Below are 17,938 nucleotides of genomic sequence, written 5' to 3'. Positions count from 1 at the left end.
TGCTTGGCAGAGGGTTCATCGAACCAAAATCATACTATCTCCCTATCATTCCACTCCCGAACAGCGCGCGGGAAGAACGAACACCTAAACCTTTCTGTTCGACCTCTGATTTCTCTTATTTTATTTTGATGATCATTCCTACCTATGTAGGTTGGGCTCAACAAAATATTTTCGCATTTGGAAGAGAAAGTTGGTGACTGAAATTTCGTAAATAGATCTCGCCGCGACGAAAAAAATCTTTGCTTTAATGACTTCAATCCCAACTCGCGTATCATATCTGCCACACTCTTTCCCCTATTATGTGATAATACAAAACGAGCTGCCCTTTTTTGCACCCTTTCCATGTCATCCGTCAGTCCTACCTGGTAAGGATCCCACACAGCGCAGCAATATTCTAACAGAGGACGAATGAGTGTAGTGTAAGCTGTCTCTTTAGTGGACTTGTTGCATCTTCTAAGTGTCCTGCCAATGAAACGCAACCTTTGGCTCGCCTTCCCCACAATATTATCTATGTGGTCTTTCCAACTGAAGTTGTTCGTAATTTTTACACCCAGGTACTTAGTTGAATTGACAGCCTTGATAATTGTACTATTTATCGAGTAATCTAATTCCAACGGATTTCTTTTGGAACTCATGTGGATCACCTCACACTTTTCGTTACTTAGCGTCAACTGCCACCTGCCACACCATACAGCAGTCTTTTCTAAATAGCTTTGCAACTGATACTGGTCTTCGGATGACCTTACTAGACGGTAAATTACAGCATCATCTGCGGAGAACCTAAGAGAACTGCTCAGATTGTCACCCAGGTCATTTATATAGATCAGGAACAGGAGAGGTCCCAGGACACTTCCCTGGGGAACACCTGATATCACTCCAGTTTTAATCGATGATTTGCCGTCTATTACTACGAACTGCGACCTTCCTGACAGGAAATCACGAATCCAGCCACACAACTGAGACGATACCCCATAGGCCCGCAGCTTGATTAGAAGTCGCTTGTGAGGAACGGTGTCAAAAACTTTCCGGAAATCTAGAAATACGGAATCAACTTGAGATCCCCTGTCGATAGCGGCCATTACTTCATGCGAATAAAGAGCTAGCTGCGTTGCACAAGAATGATGTTTTCTGAAACCATTCTGATTACGTATCAATAGATCGTTCCCTTAGAGGTGATTCAGAATGTTTGAATACAGTATATGCTCCAAAACCCTACTGCAAATCGTCGTCAATGATATAGGTCTGTAGTTCGATGGATTACTCCTACTACCCTTCTTAAACACTGGTGTGCAATTTTCCAGTCTGCAGGTACAGAACTATCGGTGAGCGAGCGGTTGTATATGATTGCTAAGTAGGGAGCTGTTGTATCAGCGTAATCTGAAAGGAACCTAATCGGTATACAATCTGGACCTGAAGACTTGCCCGTATCAAGCGATTTGAGTTGCTTCGCAACACCTGAGGTATCTACTTCTAAGAAACTCATGCTAGCAGCTGTTAGTGTTTCAAATTCTGGAATATTCCATTCGTCTTCCCTGGTGAAGGAATTTCGGAAAACTACGTTCAATAACTCCGCTTTAGCCGTCGTCGGTAACAGTACCATCGGCACTGCGCAGCGAAGGTATTGACTGCGTCTTGCCGCTTGTGTACTTCACATACGACCAGAATTTCTTCGGATTTTCTACCAAATTTCGAGACAATGTTTCGTTGTGGAACCTATTAAAGGCATCTCGCATTGAAGTCCGTGCCAAATTTCACGCGTCTGTAAATTTTAGCCAATCTTCGGGATTTCGCGTTGTTCTGAACTTGCATGCTTTTTCCGTTGCCTCATTAGCCACATTAGCATCTATTTTGGCCAAATTAGCATATTTTTTTTTGGCAACTGTTAGATGGATGATATGATCTGATTTCTTGCTGTTAATCCTATTCTTGTCAACTGTTTCATTTAATGCTACTGTACAGTCAATGTGAAGAATGAAAGAAAACTGGTATGTTACAATAGAATTGTTAAAATATGTATTTTATTGCTCAAAGAGTAGAAATTTCAGCAGTAATTAAACTACAGGTGCACCAAATTCTGCTGCTCGAAAGAAAGGGTACAAATTTCTGCACTACTTTCTTTAAGATTATGTATCCTACTGGTTACACCAGTATTGCAGTGAGACAGAATTCTCTTACTGTCAACAATGTTTGCGGGTGTTCTCAATAAATCCAAACAATATTTGGCAAACATTTAATATTCATTTTCTGTCCTCCTGGTCACGAAAACATTGATCACATAAACTCTCTTGTGTTCCTCCAGTTCCTTCTCAACAAGTTCACTCATACCAACTAGACAGTCACTCTGTGTGTTGCTACTGTTGGCGAACTCAGAAGTCTCTTAATTTGAGGGACTTCAGCACTATTCAGAATGACATTTCTTGGATGAAATGGCCATGCCAAAGCCTCAAATTTCTTACGATTAGGATCCCTGCTTTTGAGTGCTGCAAGCTTAATTTTGGCAGCATTAGCTGCTTTAAAAAAAGTCTCTACAAGCAGCTTGCTGTAAAGCAGTGGAAGTTTGCAGCAAATTTTTTGTCGAATCTGAATATTATCCTTCTTCACATATGTTAACTTTAACATATTTCTCACACATTATCTTCCCACATGGCATATCTTTGTTGGAGAATTCAGAAATCCACAATTGTAAGGCGGCATTTCGCAACTTCTGCAGAGGAATATTGGCTTTCAAAAAAGTCTCAGTGGTTTCTTCCTCAAAGTGTTTAACTTGCTTTCTTTGTTTGGCTCCACATAAGCAATCAACGATCGACAGTTGCCTCTTTTTGAGAAAGAGCAGCAGCATTTTCTTGGGGGTGGGCGGAATGCTTCTCTGATTTAATTAGTTTTTTGACATTGTCTTTCTTCTCCCAACCAATGCGGCAGTTGCAAAATTTGCAGAACACTGTTTGGAATCAGTGGCATATAAACCACAGTTTCCATATTGCTATGCCCTGTCATGTGCTTCCACAGACGTGCGACCCATAATTCATGTGCAAACAATGAAACAGTAAAAACGAAACGATCTGAACTTCACCGTGTGCTCTCAAGAAAGACTGGTGCGAGTGGAATTGATTATCAAATTGCATTGGCTAGCATTTATTGCTCTCTTTTTCACTATCAATAGTAGTTAGCAGCTAACATTGTGTTTGGGGCAACTATATCTATAAAACCAGAAGTAACATATGGAGTTAATGACAGCCGAAATGTTTATTGTAATTGGGATCGAAATCATTGTATCTGTTGACATGTGAGAAACAATAAGCATTATGTCTTTGGTCAAATAAAATTGGTAGTGACAGCATAGCGAAACCAAATCAATGTATATCGACTTATATTGATTCGTTTATATCCATCAACTACCTCGTCAACTTTCTGGTTCACTAACTTGTTCTATGACACTACCAGGGTTGCCACAAGTTCTGAAAATGAGGGAACGTCAGGGGATTTCAAACATATCAGGAAAGGAAAAAAGGATACTAGGAAAAAACTGTAGTCTATTTTTTACAGTTGCTCAGGCTCAGCACTATAGAAGATGGGGTTGAAAGGGGAGAGGTGATACCAGCTTGGCCGAGATGATTGCGGGAGGGGAATGGTGAACAAGCAGCAATTTTTGTCATGTTGTCAGCCGTGGGAATCTATACCATGCACTTTGTATTTATATGAACATCTGATATTTTTAAATTGCAGTTTGGCTGAATCCATTTGTATTGGAAATTGAATTGACTTTAAAATGGTTTAAGTACTGAACAACAGTATTCATTTCTGCAGATGGCAAATTCTAGATAGGGGCCAGTGGTGTAATTCTGTGCTTCATGCTGCAATGTTGTCAACATATGAGGAGGATAACAAAAGGGTCGTATCACCTGCTGGTTATACACAGCCAATGACAGAGCAGTGGGCAGACAATATGTTTGGGAGCAAGAGACATTGTAACATTCTCAAGTCAGTATAGGATCGAAATCTGATATGTATTTTTTTTGGGGGGGGGGGGGAGAGTGTTCTCAGTTCCGACCTTGACCACCTCAGAAATAGCAACGTACTCGAAAGGAACAGCCAAATATTTGTGCAATGAGAATATAAATTTCACAGCTGTGGGATGATGATGATATTACAAATAGTGATACCACAGGCGACAGGGTTTAGTACCATATTTACTCAAATCGAAGCCACACTTTTTTTCCTGTTTTTGTAATCCAAAAAACCACCTGTGGCTTAGAATTGAATGCAAAGTAAGCAGAAGTTCTAAAAAAATGTTGGTAGGTGCCGCTACAACTAACTTCTGTCATCGACTATATGTAGCTCTACACAGGCACAAAGATAAACACTGGCACAAAAATCTCTGCGTCAGTAAATAAATTAAAAGAAAAGGTAGAAGACTGTAAACATTATGCCATGTATTCTTTTGTGTCTGCTGCTATCTCATTTAAATCCTGTCTGCCTAATAAACTACGAAACTAGAGTGAGACAACAGCAAACGCGGAAGAATATACATATCATGGCATGTTTATATTCGTATTATTCTTATGCTGAATGGTGATACTGTCAGAAATGAAGCACGGCAACTGACTAGATTTTTAAATCTAAGACGAATCTAATTTCTGTGCAAAATGTAATGTACTAAAGAGGCGTTTGCAAAGATTTTCAAACGGAGAAAATTTTTCGCTAAACTCTCGTTCAGAACATCATCTACCGTATGCAGTCTATTATTTGGTTCTTGTTGATCATTATCAAAGAAAGCTGCAGTGTAAGTAACAACAAATAGCAGTCTCATACCATTGTTTCACTTACGAGACAATTCCTCTCTCTTTTTTATAGTAAGCTGCATTTGCGCGCCCAAAACCAAGCCATGCTGCGAGCGGCGACAGTTCGTAAACACTCATTTCATAATGCGACAAACACTGGATGACACAGTACAGTAATGAATTTTCAACTTAGAGCGACGTAAAGACCTATAACAAAGATACCGGCACTTATGACATCAAAGCAAAATAAGCAATAGATTCAAACCAGACGAAGCACGTGAAAAAGTAAGTGTACCCGTATAAATACGGACGGAGTGCCTGACACATAGCTACGGCTACTTGTTAAGCTTACGACTCGCACCAAACTACTGTAGCTGTATCCTCATCCATTCGGCCTCAATTGTGTCTCATGTTACAATGGACCAACTTTGTTTCGATTTGGAGGTGCGGTCTAAAAACTTCTCTCCCATTGAATTTTTAGTCTCAAATTTCAGGTGCGACTTGGCTTTGATTCGAGTAAATACGGTAAGCAAAAAGGTAGAAAAGAGGTCAGTCCAAAAACTTTTTGTTCTTGTTTATTTTATTTCTCATAGTATTGTCAAAATGTAGACAGTCAGTAAATGCCATAGTTCAAAGTAAATATATTGCTAACTTTTTGGCAGATTTTTGTCAGTAAAACAGAGTGTAATTTTGATTAGTCAGAATAAGTTACAAATATATTTTCTCTAGGAACCCCTTAGAAAAAGGTGGATGTCTTGTATTCAGGGTTGTGGTTGTCTTGTATTCAGGGTTGTGGTTGTCTTGTATTCAGGGTTGTGGTTGTCTTGTATTCAGGGTTGTAGTTGTCTTGTATTCAGGGTTGTGGTTGTCTTGTATTCAGGGTTGTGGTTGTCTTGTATTCAGGGTTGTGGTTGTCTTGTATTCAGGGTTGTGGTTGTCTTGTATTCAGGGTTGGGGTTGTCTTGTATTCAGGGTTGGGGTTGTCTTGTATTCAGGGTTGGGGTTGTCTTGTATTCAGGGTTGGGGTTGTCTTGTATTCAGGGTTGGGGTTGTCTTGTATTCAGGGTTGGGGTTGTCTTGTATTCAGGGTTGGGGTTGTCTTGTATTCAGGGTTGGGGTTGTCTTGTATTCAGGGTTGGGGTTGTCTTGTATTCAGGGTTGGGGTTGTCTTGTATTCAGGGTTGGGGTTGTCTTGTATTCAGGGTTGGGGTTGTCTTGTATTCAGGGTTGGGGTTGTCTTGTATTCAGGGTTGGGGTTGTCTTCTATTCAGGGTTGTCGTATACTCTGGTCAATATAGTACATGGAAAAGGTACTGCAGTCTTCAAACCAAAGGTTGATTTGAACACCAAAGCACTTTATTAGGAATGGTTCTATTGGAGAATAGTTACATGACCATGGCTGTTAATTTTTTTGTGTAGTTGTAAGACGTATCTTCTGGCATTTACCAAGCGCATGTCTTCTTTGATCATTGCTTCATTATGGATAATGAAGGTGAAAACAGCAAATAACTATTTTGCTGGAATGTTAGGACACCATTGATACATCTTTAATAGGACCGAAGAGGCTTGAAGCTACAGTGCTCTGTCATTGGACAAAAATATTGAGCAGTGTGGTATATTATTTCACATGTCTCACCAATATCAGTATCCAAATAACAAAGAGAGTGACAGTTAAATATGGAAGGGGCACTTTTCTCAGCTGTGCACTACTTGCATGCACAATATGGCTGTGCCAGCAACAGGTGTGCAATTCAGTACAAAATCCAGTCACAGATTTTCACTTAACATGCAGTACAGGAGTGGATTTATCATTGTGTGAAGAAGAAGAAGAAGAAGAAGAAGAAGAAGAAGAAAGGGGGAGGGCAATCCAACAAAAATAGATAAGTTACATTAAAGGCCAAAGTGGTCAGTAACTGAATGTTACACTTCCCAGTAGCAGAATGATTAATTATCAACAAATGGCAAAATAAAGCTCACATATTATTTTTATTCCATCCTGGACCTTTAATTGTTCATATATATCCCATAGTTCTCTGAAATAAAGATCGAAAGTTCTGAAAGTTTCTCCTTATAACAAAAGACCTGGCAAAACATTCTTCTTGACATGGTTTGTCTCGTGTGTGGCAAAAGGTCTATTAAACAGCCCACAAGATTTCACAGTATGTGGTTAGTATATGTAACAATAACAATCACTAATTCATCATCATCGAAGTAAAGAAAGAATGGTTCTGTTGGAGTTTACACTACTTCTGCTATCTGCAAATCACCTCTTAGTTTTTCTCTTCAGTTTTCTGCGCTCTTTAATTGGAATTGGTATCTCTTGCACTTGTGTCAGTGTTACTGTCTCCATCTTCTGAAGTTTTATCTGACAGAGACTGTTCATCATCATCTCATAGCAGATCTGTCATAATGAGCGGGGCAGTTAAAAACTTGAACATTGTCTCATGGCACATGAGAGAGAACACTTGTCTATATGTACAAGGAAGGCATACTAAAACACAATTGGTTAGGACAGTGACAGTGGCAAATTTACTTGTTTACTTGTGTGTTCTAAATGGCTAGTCTACATCATTCCTAGTCGAGGGTTGCCTGTCTAAAGGCTCCCGAGGGCAAAATCTATTTATTAAGGGCTATAAGTGTATGTTAAAGGTTTAACATTGTAAGAGAAGTATTACAGTTAGAAGTGTGTGTGTGTGTGTGTGTGTGTGTGTGTGTGTGTGTGTGTTCAGGCAGTGTAACTCCCAGTGCGAGAATTACCTAGTCTATGGTTCATACAGTATTTGAAAAGGAGAGCGTTAAGTGACTTCAACAAACATTACACTCAATTTCAAACATTCATAAAAGTCTTCTCCCCTATACCCCCACAAAAAGGTGTAAAAAAGTTTATCACTAAATACATTTTTGCTGTCCATGCAGTGAAACTACTGCTTCAGTCATGACATTTTAATTTATTATGTCTTCACTACTAATTCTGCGCACAACATGTTTTGCAGGTGCTATCCACGTACACCACTGAATGTACCTGCAAAATTATATCATTGTATGACACACTGTTAAAAGATTCAGTGGTCACCTACTTAAAAATGAGAATATTAGTATTATGTATTAAAACAGTACACTGTGTTGTGGCTGAGTAATACTTTCATTTAGAAAGTAAACTTGTTGTTTATACATAATATGCCTCAGTGTGGTATGTTTCAAAACATTCTAGTATACAAAGAGCAACATCACAACTCGGACACCAGCAAGGCATTTCCTTTCAATGCACTTCTCCATTTTGTGTTTTCGTTAAATCAGCTCCCTTCGCAGGTCTAAATTATAGAAACATTTCACATCTCAATAGGTGATCCCATTTTGGCAAAAAAAAAAAAAAAAAAAAAAAAAAAAAAAAAAAAAATACGCTACTCGTTATGCTCACGCCAATTTCTTTATGTTGGTTGCTTTGTGCTGCAAAAGAATCTCCTGTCTACAAGATTGTTTTGTGTCTTCTTATAAAGCACAACTGGATTATAGTCCATGTAAAATTCCTTTTCAGTTGACGTCTGTTACTCGCTGCTCCAGAGTTGGTTGCCACATTGACCTGTGGTTGCCATTCAGTGAGATGATACACAAACACATCAGGTCACTTCACAAGTGCTGTTATGTTTAATGTGGAGCAGTGTTGGCAGTAGCCACCATGAGGTATGACAGGAATGCGGCTGTAACTGAACAGCATAGCCCTAAATTCAAACTCCTTTCTTAACTTAGTCACAACCTCGATATTATAAGTAACGTGTCATAGAAAACATTCAACTACCACAGAAAACATTCGACAACCACCTGTGGCAGAATTTTAATCATACTCACTTTAACAGTGTTTAAAGCTAACCTGTAGGAGCAAACACGACACAAAAATTTGTTTCTGTGCTATAAGCACTGATCCGCATTCTCATTGGTTTGTGGTAACTGTCCTCACACTGGCTACACGAGCTGATGTGATGTGTTACCAACTGACGAGCAGTCCGGGCTTGCCTTTGGCTGCGAATCTATAGGCAACAAAGGCTTGCTCTTTTTTTTTTTTTTTTCCTCCATAACTATGGTGATGGCTAGCTGCAGGCAGCCGCATTGTCCAAAACAGGGTAAATACTAGTCATTTCAGAGTCACTGGAACTTCCCAAAGTGGGTAAGTAATAAGCAGTTCCATAACGCTATTGAGAAGATATTCATTATTCCATGCTTAGTCAGTTACTCATTTCGTATGCGTCACACAGACCTCCAATCCGTTTCGATGACATTTTCCAGGCCTTCAATAGTTAGTTTCTAAACTTCATGAAACTTTGTATTTTCCTGAGCAACATATCCTTTCACTTCAGCTAAAATAACTTGGATTTTGTCATTACCTCTGAAAAAATTCTTTGTGCCCCTCCATTTCATCTGTAGCTTATGTTCCCTTCTCAAAAGACCTAAGTAGGTTTAATTTTTTAGTTACGAGCTTGACAACCTTATGTTCTGGAAGATCATTACTGTTAGTCATGCAGGAGAATACTGCCGTTGTTTTGTACTCTCACAATTAACGTACAACATGTGACAGGCAGCAGTTGAGGTGTTGATGTAACCTGTATTGAAAAAGGTTTCCAATAGTCTATTCACAAAGATTTTCTGCCCCTTTCATTGTGTACACTTCCATCCTACGTACATATTCACTTCAACCATCACAAAAAACTACAAACAGCTTTATCATACTTATCTGGCTTGATTTTTATGTACGTGTGAATATGAATTTCGAAAAATGAATTTGTCCTCTAATACAGCACATGCATTCATTAACTGATAGATGTCCTGAGTGCCAAATTTTAAATTTGTCAAGAGAATCCAAAGCAATATATTTTCTTCTGTACTTAATATATATATATATATATATATACACTCCTGGAAATTGAAATAAGAACACCGTGAATTCATTGTCCCAGGAAGGGGAAACTTTATTGACACATTCCTGGGGTCAGATACATCACATGATCGCACTGACAGAACCACAGGCACATAGACACAGGCAACAGAGCATGCACAATGTCGGCACTAGTACAGTGTATATCCACCTTTCGCAGCAATGCAGGCTGCTATTCTCCCATGGAGATGATCGTAGAGATGCTGGGTGTAGTCCTGTGGAACGGCTTGCCATGCCATTTCCACCTGGCGCCTCAGTTGGACCAGCGTTCGTGCTGGACGTGCAGACCGCGTGAGACGACGCTTCATCCAGTCCCAAACATGCTCAATGGGGGACAGATCCGGAGATCTTGCTGGCCAGGGTAGTTGACTTACACCTTCTAGAGCACGTTGGGTAGCACGGGATACATGCGGACGTGCATTGTCCTGTTGGAACAGAAAGTTCCCTTGCCGGTCTAGGAATGGTAGAACGATGGGTTCGATGACGGTTTGGATGTACCGTGCACTATTCAGTGTCCCCTCGACGATCACCAGTGGTGTACGGCCAGTGTAGGAGATCGCTCCCCACACCATGATGCCGGGTGTTGGCCCTGTGTGCCTCGGTCGTATGCAGTCCTGATTGTGGCGCTCACCTGCACGGCGCCAAACACGCATGTGACCATCATTGGCACCAAGGCAGAAGCGACTCTCATCGCTGAAGACGACACGTCTCCATTCGTCCCTCCATTCACGCCTGTCGCGACACCACTGGAGGCGGGCTGCACGATGTTGGGGCGTGAGCGGAAGACGGCCTAACGGTGTGCGGGACCGTAGCCCAGCTTCATGGAGACGGTTGCGAATGGTCCTCGCCGATACCCCAGGAGCAACAGTGTCCCTAATTTTCTGGGAAGTGGCGGTGCGGTCCCCTACGGCACTGCGTAGGATCCTACGGTCTTGGCGTGCATCCGTGCGTCGCTGCGGTCCGGTCCCAGGTCGTCGGGCACGTGCACCTTCCGCCGACCACTGGCGACAACATCGATGTACTGTGCAGACCTCACGCCCTACGTGTTGAGCAATTCGGCGGTACGTCCACCCGGCCTCCCGCATGCCCACTATACGCCCTCGCTCAAAGTCCGTCAACTGCACATACGGTTCACGTCCACACTGTCGCGGCATGCTACCAGTGTTAAAGACTGCGATGGAGCTCCGTATGCCACGGCAAACTGGCTGACACTGACGGCGGCGGTGCACAAATGCTGCGCAGCTAGCGCCATTCGACGGCCAACACCGCGGTTCCTGGTGTGTCCGCTGTGCCGTGTGTGTGATCATTGCTTGTACAGCCCTCTCGCAGTGTCCGGAGCAAGTATGGTGGGTCTGACACACCGGTGTCAATGTGTTCTTTTTTCCATTTCCAGGAGTGTGTGTGTAATATATATATATATATATATATATATATATATATATATATATATATATATATATATATATATATATAAACTGTGAACGTATTCTGGTACCACTGAATTAGGCTGCTGGCCTCACCACTGCAAAAGAAATGGACATGCTGAAAAGTAAAGCCTCTGAATTTTTTATTCTGTTTTCAGTAGTTTATTGATTAAGATATTACTTGCCATGTGTATTACTTGGTAAATGAAATAGTTAGGAATTCAAAGAGTTCATCTGCACATTGAGTACCTTCTCATTCAGCATGACAATGGATAGACCACATGAGTGCTGCCACTTCTACAACAGACGCCTTGGGTTCAGTATCATTGATCATGCTCCACATATTCCCAACTTGGCCCCAGCTGATTTCCACGTGTTTCCAAAACTTAAAGAACATCCTCGAGACTTCACTTCGTGTTGAAGCAGTGCAAGCAGAGGTGAGGTTGTGGCTCTATTGACAAAGTTAAACATCCTACAGTGACTGTATCCGCAAACTGGTATGGAAAAACTGTGGGAGATAACAGTGGGTGACAGACAAAAAGCTGTTGAGAGCTGTAAGTAGTTCACATTTAATTCACTTCAGGCACCACAATTCACAAAAAAATTCCTTGTAAATTCCAGAGACAGAAATGTTGCTGAATGGTCACATGTGATTATTTTTCTCCACTGTCAGTAATTTGATCCACACAGTTTCATATTTTCACTGTTTCCATACATTTTCATCGCAGCAGATACAGATTTTTAACTATGGACAGAGTACTGTATTTGAGATTGTGAGATTCGCATCAAGGATTTTGTATTGGTTAGCAGTTGCTGTCAACATAAAACTATTGTTTATGGTTCGAATGCTTCACATCAGGTACAGTGTGCAACACAAAAATTGTATACAGTGTATAAAGAACTACAACCTGCAGATATCATGTGTGGAGCACACACTAGTGTTGTTTGAAGACACACACACACACACACACACACACACACACACACACACACATTTGAATCATTTTCTACAAACTGTTGCATAATGTAGACAGAACCCCGACCAACCCCCCTCTATTTGCCTTCTTTTTTCCCCTCCCATCTCTCTTCTTTGAAAGCAAGTAACCAGGTAAGGGGGGGGGGGGGACACACATTGCCTATCTATAGTATCACATCTTTCTGTAGCTGTATACTTGGAAGCCATTTCAGAGGAGACATGTAAACTTAGGTTACAGTACTATAGTGCTAAATGATGTAGCTACAGACACCATACACTACAGGTTGTTTAGTATGTTATGCTCTGTCATTCCAAAAACTCGCTATCACTTTACAAATCAGGAGCTGTTCTTCCATCACCTATAAATAAACCTTGAACAACAGCTGCAAAGCATTCAGAGAGGTGCTGCTTTGCTGCATCATATGTTGTGTTTGTTGACCTCTCCCTTATTCGTATTCACATGCTGATGTCATCAGAAAATAGCAGCTGATAAAATGTTACCTTCATGAAGTGTTCCTGGCAGTTGGTATCATTTCTGATAGGTAGCTGAATTTATACTAGGGAGATTGAGTTCTAATTCACATGGCTATTCCAGTCATTCATAAAAAATGGTGTCATAAAATTCAGAGTGTGCGTGCGTGCACGTGCCACCTTAACTTGGTGTGCAGAGTAACTAAATTAAATGGAGTTTTATTTTAACAGTAATAAAATATCAGTGTGCTGGACAAATTTTTGTTGTGGTACTTACGTTGATGAAATACACATAACTAGTAGTGCAAAGCATTTGATATAGTTCGGTTCAACCGGAGTAGGAGTTAGTGGTGTATTAGTCTAATAATGTGAAGTTCCTGGCTAGATCATCATTAGAAGCCACTTTTTAACCTTCTTGTAAATTATCTATTTATCGTCAAAAGAGATGTTAGTTAACATACATTGTATACCATATTTACCAAAGTGTGAGACAACCCTGATCATAAGATGAGCCCCTTTCTTTCAAGTTGCTTCTGGTGAAATATTTGCTTTTAACATATCATTGAGTAATTAAAAATACAAACTTTCTTATTGACATGAAGTATCTGCCTAAAAAGTTGATGTTATACCTACTTTAACTTTATGCCATTCATTGCTTGTCAACATGTCGATATTACAAGAAGAAATAAAACGAGAAAAAGAAAAGGTTTACATTAATTTTTGGATTGTTTTCTTTTCTGCCTTGTCCTCCTCCTCCTAATAGCACAGCTGTGAAAATTTTATCTTCTTTGTCACGAATATTGGGCTGTTTCTTTCAAATATGTTGCGATTTCTGAGGTTCTGGTTAGTGAGACCTGAGAACACAGCTCTTCATATCCAAATACGTATTATATTTTGCTTATATACTGAATTGAGAATGATTTGATGTCTCTTACTTCCAAACACATTGCCCGCCTTTCGTTGGTTGTGTAGATCCAGGACCTGACTCGCCCCTTTCATATCACTCACACATCATGGAGACGATTGACAACATTGCTGCACAACACACTTGAGTACCCCACTGGTTCCTAGCTAGGCTTTTACTGTCTTTTGCAGAAATGAATACTATTGTTGAGTATTTGTCCAGCTTAAAAGTTCAGTCCCAGTTACACATGGATTCAGGCAAACTGCAGCCAGTGGTGTAGATTCCTGTGGTTGGCAAAATCATGTGCACGTAATTTGCTGCCCGCTTGCTACTCCCCTCCCCGCATTTATCTAATTCTCAGCCAAGCTGGTGTCACTGTTCCCCCTCCAACCCTTCCACAGTGCTGTGCTTGAGCAACTGTGAAACACTGACTGCAATATCTTCTAGGACACAAGCAGTATGTAACTAAGATGACTAATACATAAATAAACTTAAACTTTTGCTGCTATAATTTATTCGGGATGGTTGGTTTAAAAGGGGTGGGGGGACCAAACTGCTTGGTCATCGGTCCCTTTATTCTGGTGACAACAGTTATAATCAATTTAATAAGATTTATTTTGTGTGTTAGACATATTCAGGATTAATTTTCCTCCTCCTTTTTCATCTGAATGTACCATCATGTTCTAAAGCTGATTGAAAGCTGGTAACGTTTTTAGCCCTTATTCTAATACGTGAACAGTGACAAAGTTTCTCATTTTCAACCCTTTTATTAAATCATTACAGTCTGTAACGATGAAATAAAATATTCATTTTGGTTCAAAAGCTAGCAATCTTGTTTTAAAGGACATTTCCTGCCGAGAATTCTTCCGGGTTGTATGACTTTGGTCCATGGAACTCTCTCTCTATCCCTGACATTTCGTCCAAAGCAACATTGGACATCTTCAAAGGTGCTCCCGGTTGTGCTGAGTCTTGCCGGCAAGGCTCAGCACAACCGGGAACACATTTGAAGATGTCCAATGTAGCTTTGGACGAAACATCAGGGATAGAAGCAGAGTTCCATGGACCACAGCCATACAACCCACAAGAATTCTCGGCAGCTGAAACATCCGGTCGTGAAAGCCTTCATTGTATGACATTTCCTCTCTTGAACATTACCTGCCTTTACTTAAAATGCAACATTAACACAGTATTCATACATGTATGAGAATTTTCATTGCAAACCTTTCAAATACAACAAGAGTTCGTAATATGATAGAAGTTAGTGCCATTTCCTCCTGTGTTTCACAAAATTGTCATATTTTAAGTAGAGCAATAGATTGTTGTAGTGGCTAGTTCATAATTGTACACAAATCCCTTGCACTAGCAGTTGGATGTCACTTGATTGCTCAAGATATGTTGATACTATATAGAGAACTTTGGCGAATTGTGAAATCTTGAGCCTGTTCGAACATACATATCATTGACCCAGCACCAGCCCTGTCATTCCATATTCTTCAGACTGAATCTGCATATGATCTCGACTGGTAAAGCTTCATCTGTAAACATAAAGTGACCATTATATCCTTTAATAAACAACGTAAATATGTTAACCTCAGCAGCAATAGTTAAAACAGCAAATATGGGATGACCCTGTATTTTTCGAATGATGAATATGGGAGAATACCTAACCTTACCAGGTAAATACAGTAATCTCTTTAAAAAATATCGTTTTATTTTAAATTACTAATGGCAAAAAAATAGGGTATTCACAGTAAATTAAACATAAAAATTAAACATCAAATAGAAAATTTTGTATTTCTGGGGATGGGACAGTGTTATTGTTGCATACAATTTTTCATTTAGCTATACGACATTTCGTATGCCTGGCCAAGCTGTTTATTTATTTTCGTGTTATTAGCAATTAAAAATAAAATATTGGCTTAAATGGAGAAAGACAATACAACTTTTTAACTAACTTCCTACTACACTATAGAGTTTAAATAAAGATAAAAAAAGGTGCAAGAATAGAACCAGTTACTTCACTGTTACTAGACTAATATGCAGCCAACTCACATACCAGCCATTTCATTGAAGCAAATCAAATGCTTGATATTTAAAACTCCTCAGAAAAACTTCGAAGATGGTATTTTTATCTTGTCAGATTGAAAGATCTCTTCAAATTGTTTAACTATATTTCGTCTTTTTCTCTTGAAAGAAATTACTTAAAACTGTAAATCTAAAAGTTGACATTTCTTAGGTTTGCATGGTGAGGTGTACATCTTGTATACTAGTAGTATTCCCCAATACCTGTTAACTCTCATAAGAGATGTTTTATGGCAAGTAAGCTTCTACGTACATTTTTTACTTTGCAGGAATGGGAAAAGGTAACAAAGGTGTACAGAAACAATGCATAAACTTGCACTTCATTTTCAGCCAAGTTTCACCCTATTATTGCTTGCAGAACTAACATTGGTATTGTCCTGTCTCCAAAAGAAGCTGTTATAATCGAGGTCAGCTCCATGTTGCACTAATAGCTTGCAATGAAAAAAGTTCTTTCGGACAAAGTTTTGTGCTTATAAATTACATTGAATGAAATAAATAGTAGGTAACCATGATAACTAGATTCTGAGTATAGATGCCTTTGTGTGTAACATGCAGATAATAGCAATGTGTTTTATGTGAACCTGGTTGATTGATTTGCTGATCCTTGCTTAGGTGGATTTGTGTTAATGTTATTGGGATGTGAAAACTTTTTGTCAATAAATGTAACTGTATGTAATGATACAACACTGCTGACCTTTTTTTCATTTTTAATTTCAGGTAGAATTGGTTCTGCTGTTGCTTTACGCGCAAAAGCTTTTGGCTTCAACGTGATTTTCTATGATCCTTACTTGCCGGATGGCATCGAAAAGTCCCTTGGGCTTACTCGTGTTTATACCCTGCAGGTATGTACTGATTTCATTATTTTGTAGGTTATTGTAACAAAAAAGTAGTTCGCAAAATAGGTCCTTCAAAACAGTGTGTAACACGGTGGATATATAATAACCACTGAGGAGTACATGTGCTTACTACCACTTCTTCTTCTTCTTCTTCTTCTTCTTCTTCACTTCTTGGTCCCTGCTGCAATGTAAATTATTCTTCAAGCTGCCTTTGATACGGCTAGTAAAACGATTGTTGGTAGCCTATACAAACTTCACTAACATGGCACTAATTAGTTCATAACCTGATTAGCCGACCGGAGTGGCGAGTGGTTCTAGCCGCTACAGTCTGGAACCGCGGGACCGCTACGGTCACAGGTTTGAATCCTGGCTCGGGCGTGGATGTGTGTGATGTCCTTAGGTTAGTTAGCTTTAAGTAGTTCTAAGTTCTAGGGGACTGATGACCTCAGAAGTCAAGTCCCATAGTGCTCAGAGCCATTTGAACCATAACCTGATTATTAATCTACAGTTGTGGTTTCCCATTTTATCCTCCATTAAGGCCTCCTCCATGCTTCTCCCCATTTTCATGCTTGTCCACATTTTCATTTTCTTTTCTTTCCTTTCCTTTTCCACCATTTTCTATGTTCATGTTTTCCTATTCCTTATCATCATCATCATAGTAATTTATAACCCCCCCCCCCCCCCCACTCAAACTTTCCCGTAAATGATCGGCAATCTTCCCCCACCCACCACCACTCATTTTCTTTGAAATAAATAAGCTTTATTCACTTATAATCTGGTGTCAGCAAAACCCCAGTTGTTAAAACTATGTCTGTATCTTATTGTGACATAGCCAACATAAATTGGGCATCCTTAGACATACGAGGGTGGTTTAGAAAGGTCTCGGAATCGCCACGAGAGATCAGCGCTAGTGCAACCAGTTGTTAACATGATATTTGTTGGACTGTTGCCTGTAAAGACATGCCACATCAGTGCTCTTTGAAGAGATCTGTGGCAGACACATGGCTCTGTTGTTGTTCGCGCATAGTGATTTGCAAAGATGGAAAAAAATAGAGGTTTGAGCAGTGATTAAGTACTAGTAAAGAAAGGTATGAATGCAAAGGACATTCATGCTGATTTCCAGAATTTACTGTGGGACTCTACTCCTTCATATTCAACTGTTGCCAAGTGAACAAATTAATTTAAATTTGGTTGGGAGAGTTTAGATGATCATCTGTGCAGTGGTCGGCCAAGATGTGTCACTACTCCAGAAATCATTGCAAAAATGTACAAAATGGCCATGGAGGATTGCCGATTGAAAGTGCGTGAAATTGCTCAAGCTTGCCAGATGTCATCTGAAAGGGTATATCACATTTTAACTGAAGAATTAGGTATGAAAAAATTATCTGCAATGTGGGTGCCACGACTCTTGATGCTGGATCAAAAATGCATGAGAATGGGCATATCGGAACAATGTTTGGCCTGTTTTAGGAGAAACGAACTAGAGTTTTTGCGCCGGTTTGTGACCACAGATGAAACGTGGGTGCACTACTATACTCCA

At 39.9% G+C, this 17,938-nt stretch overlaps 1 protein-coding gene across 4 annotated transcripts in view; it reads left to right on the top strand.

Annotated features, from left to right (window-relative positions):
* The window catches only part of LOC126252807 (C-terminal-binding protein), a 211,106-nt gene that overhangs the window by 133,836 nt on the left and 59,332 nt on the right, over window positions 1-17,938 (top strand). For all 4 annotated transcript variants that reach the window (XM_049953743.1, XM_049953747.1, XM_049953744.1 and 1 more), the window contains exon 5: window positions 16,280-16,404. In XM_049953743.1, the coding sequence (XP_049809700.1) occupies window positions 16,280-16,404 (125 nt within the window). The remainder of the gene's footprint in view (window positions 1-16,279; window positions 16,405-17,938) is intronic.

This window comes from Schistocerca nitens, chromosome 4 (assembly GCF_023898315.1).
Source record: "Schistocerca nitens isolate TAMUIC-IGC-003100 chromosome 4, iqSchNite1.1, whole genome shotgun sequence".
In the NCBI taxonomy this organism is placed as follows: Eukaryota; Metazoa; Arthropoda; class Insecta; order Orthoptera; family Acrididae; genus Schistocerca; species Schistocerca nitens.
This window is presented reverse-complemented; position numbering and strand designations above follow the sequence as displayed.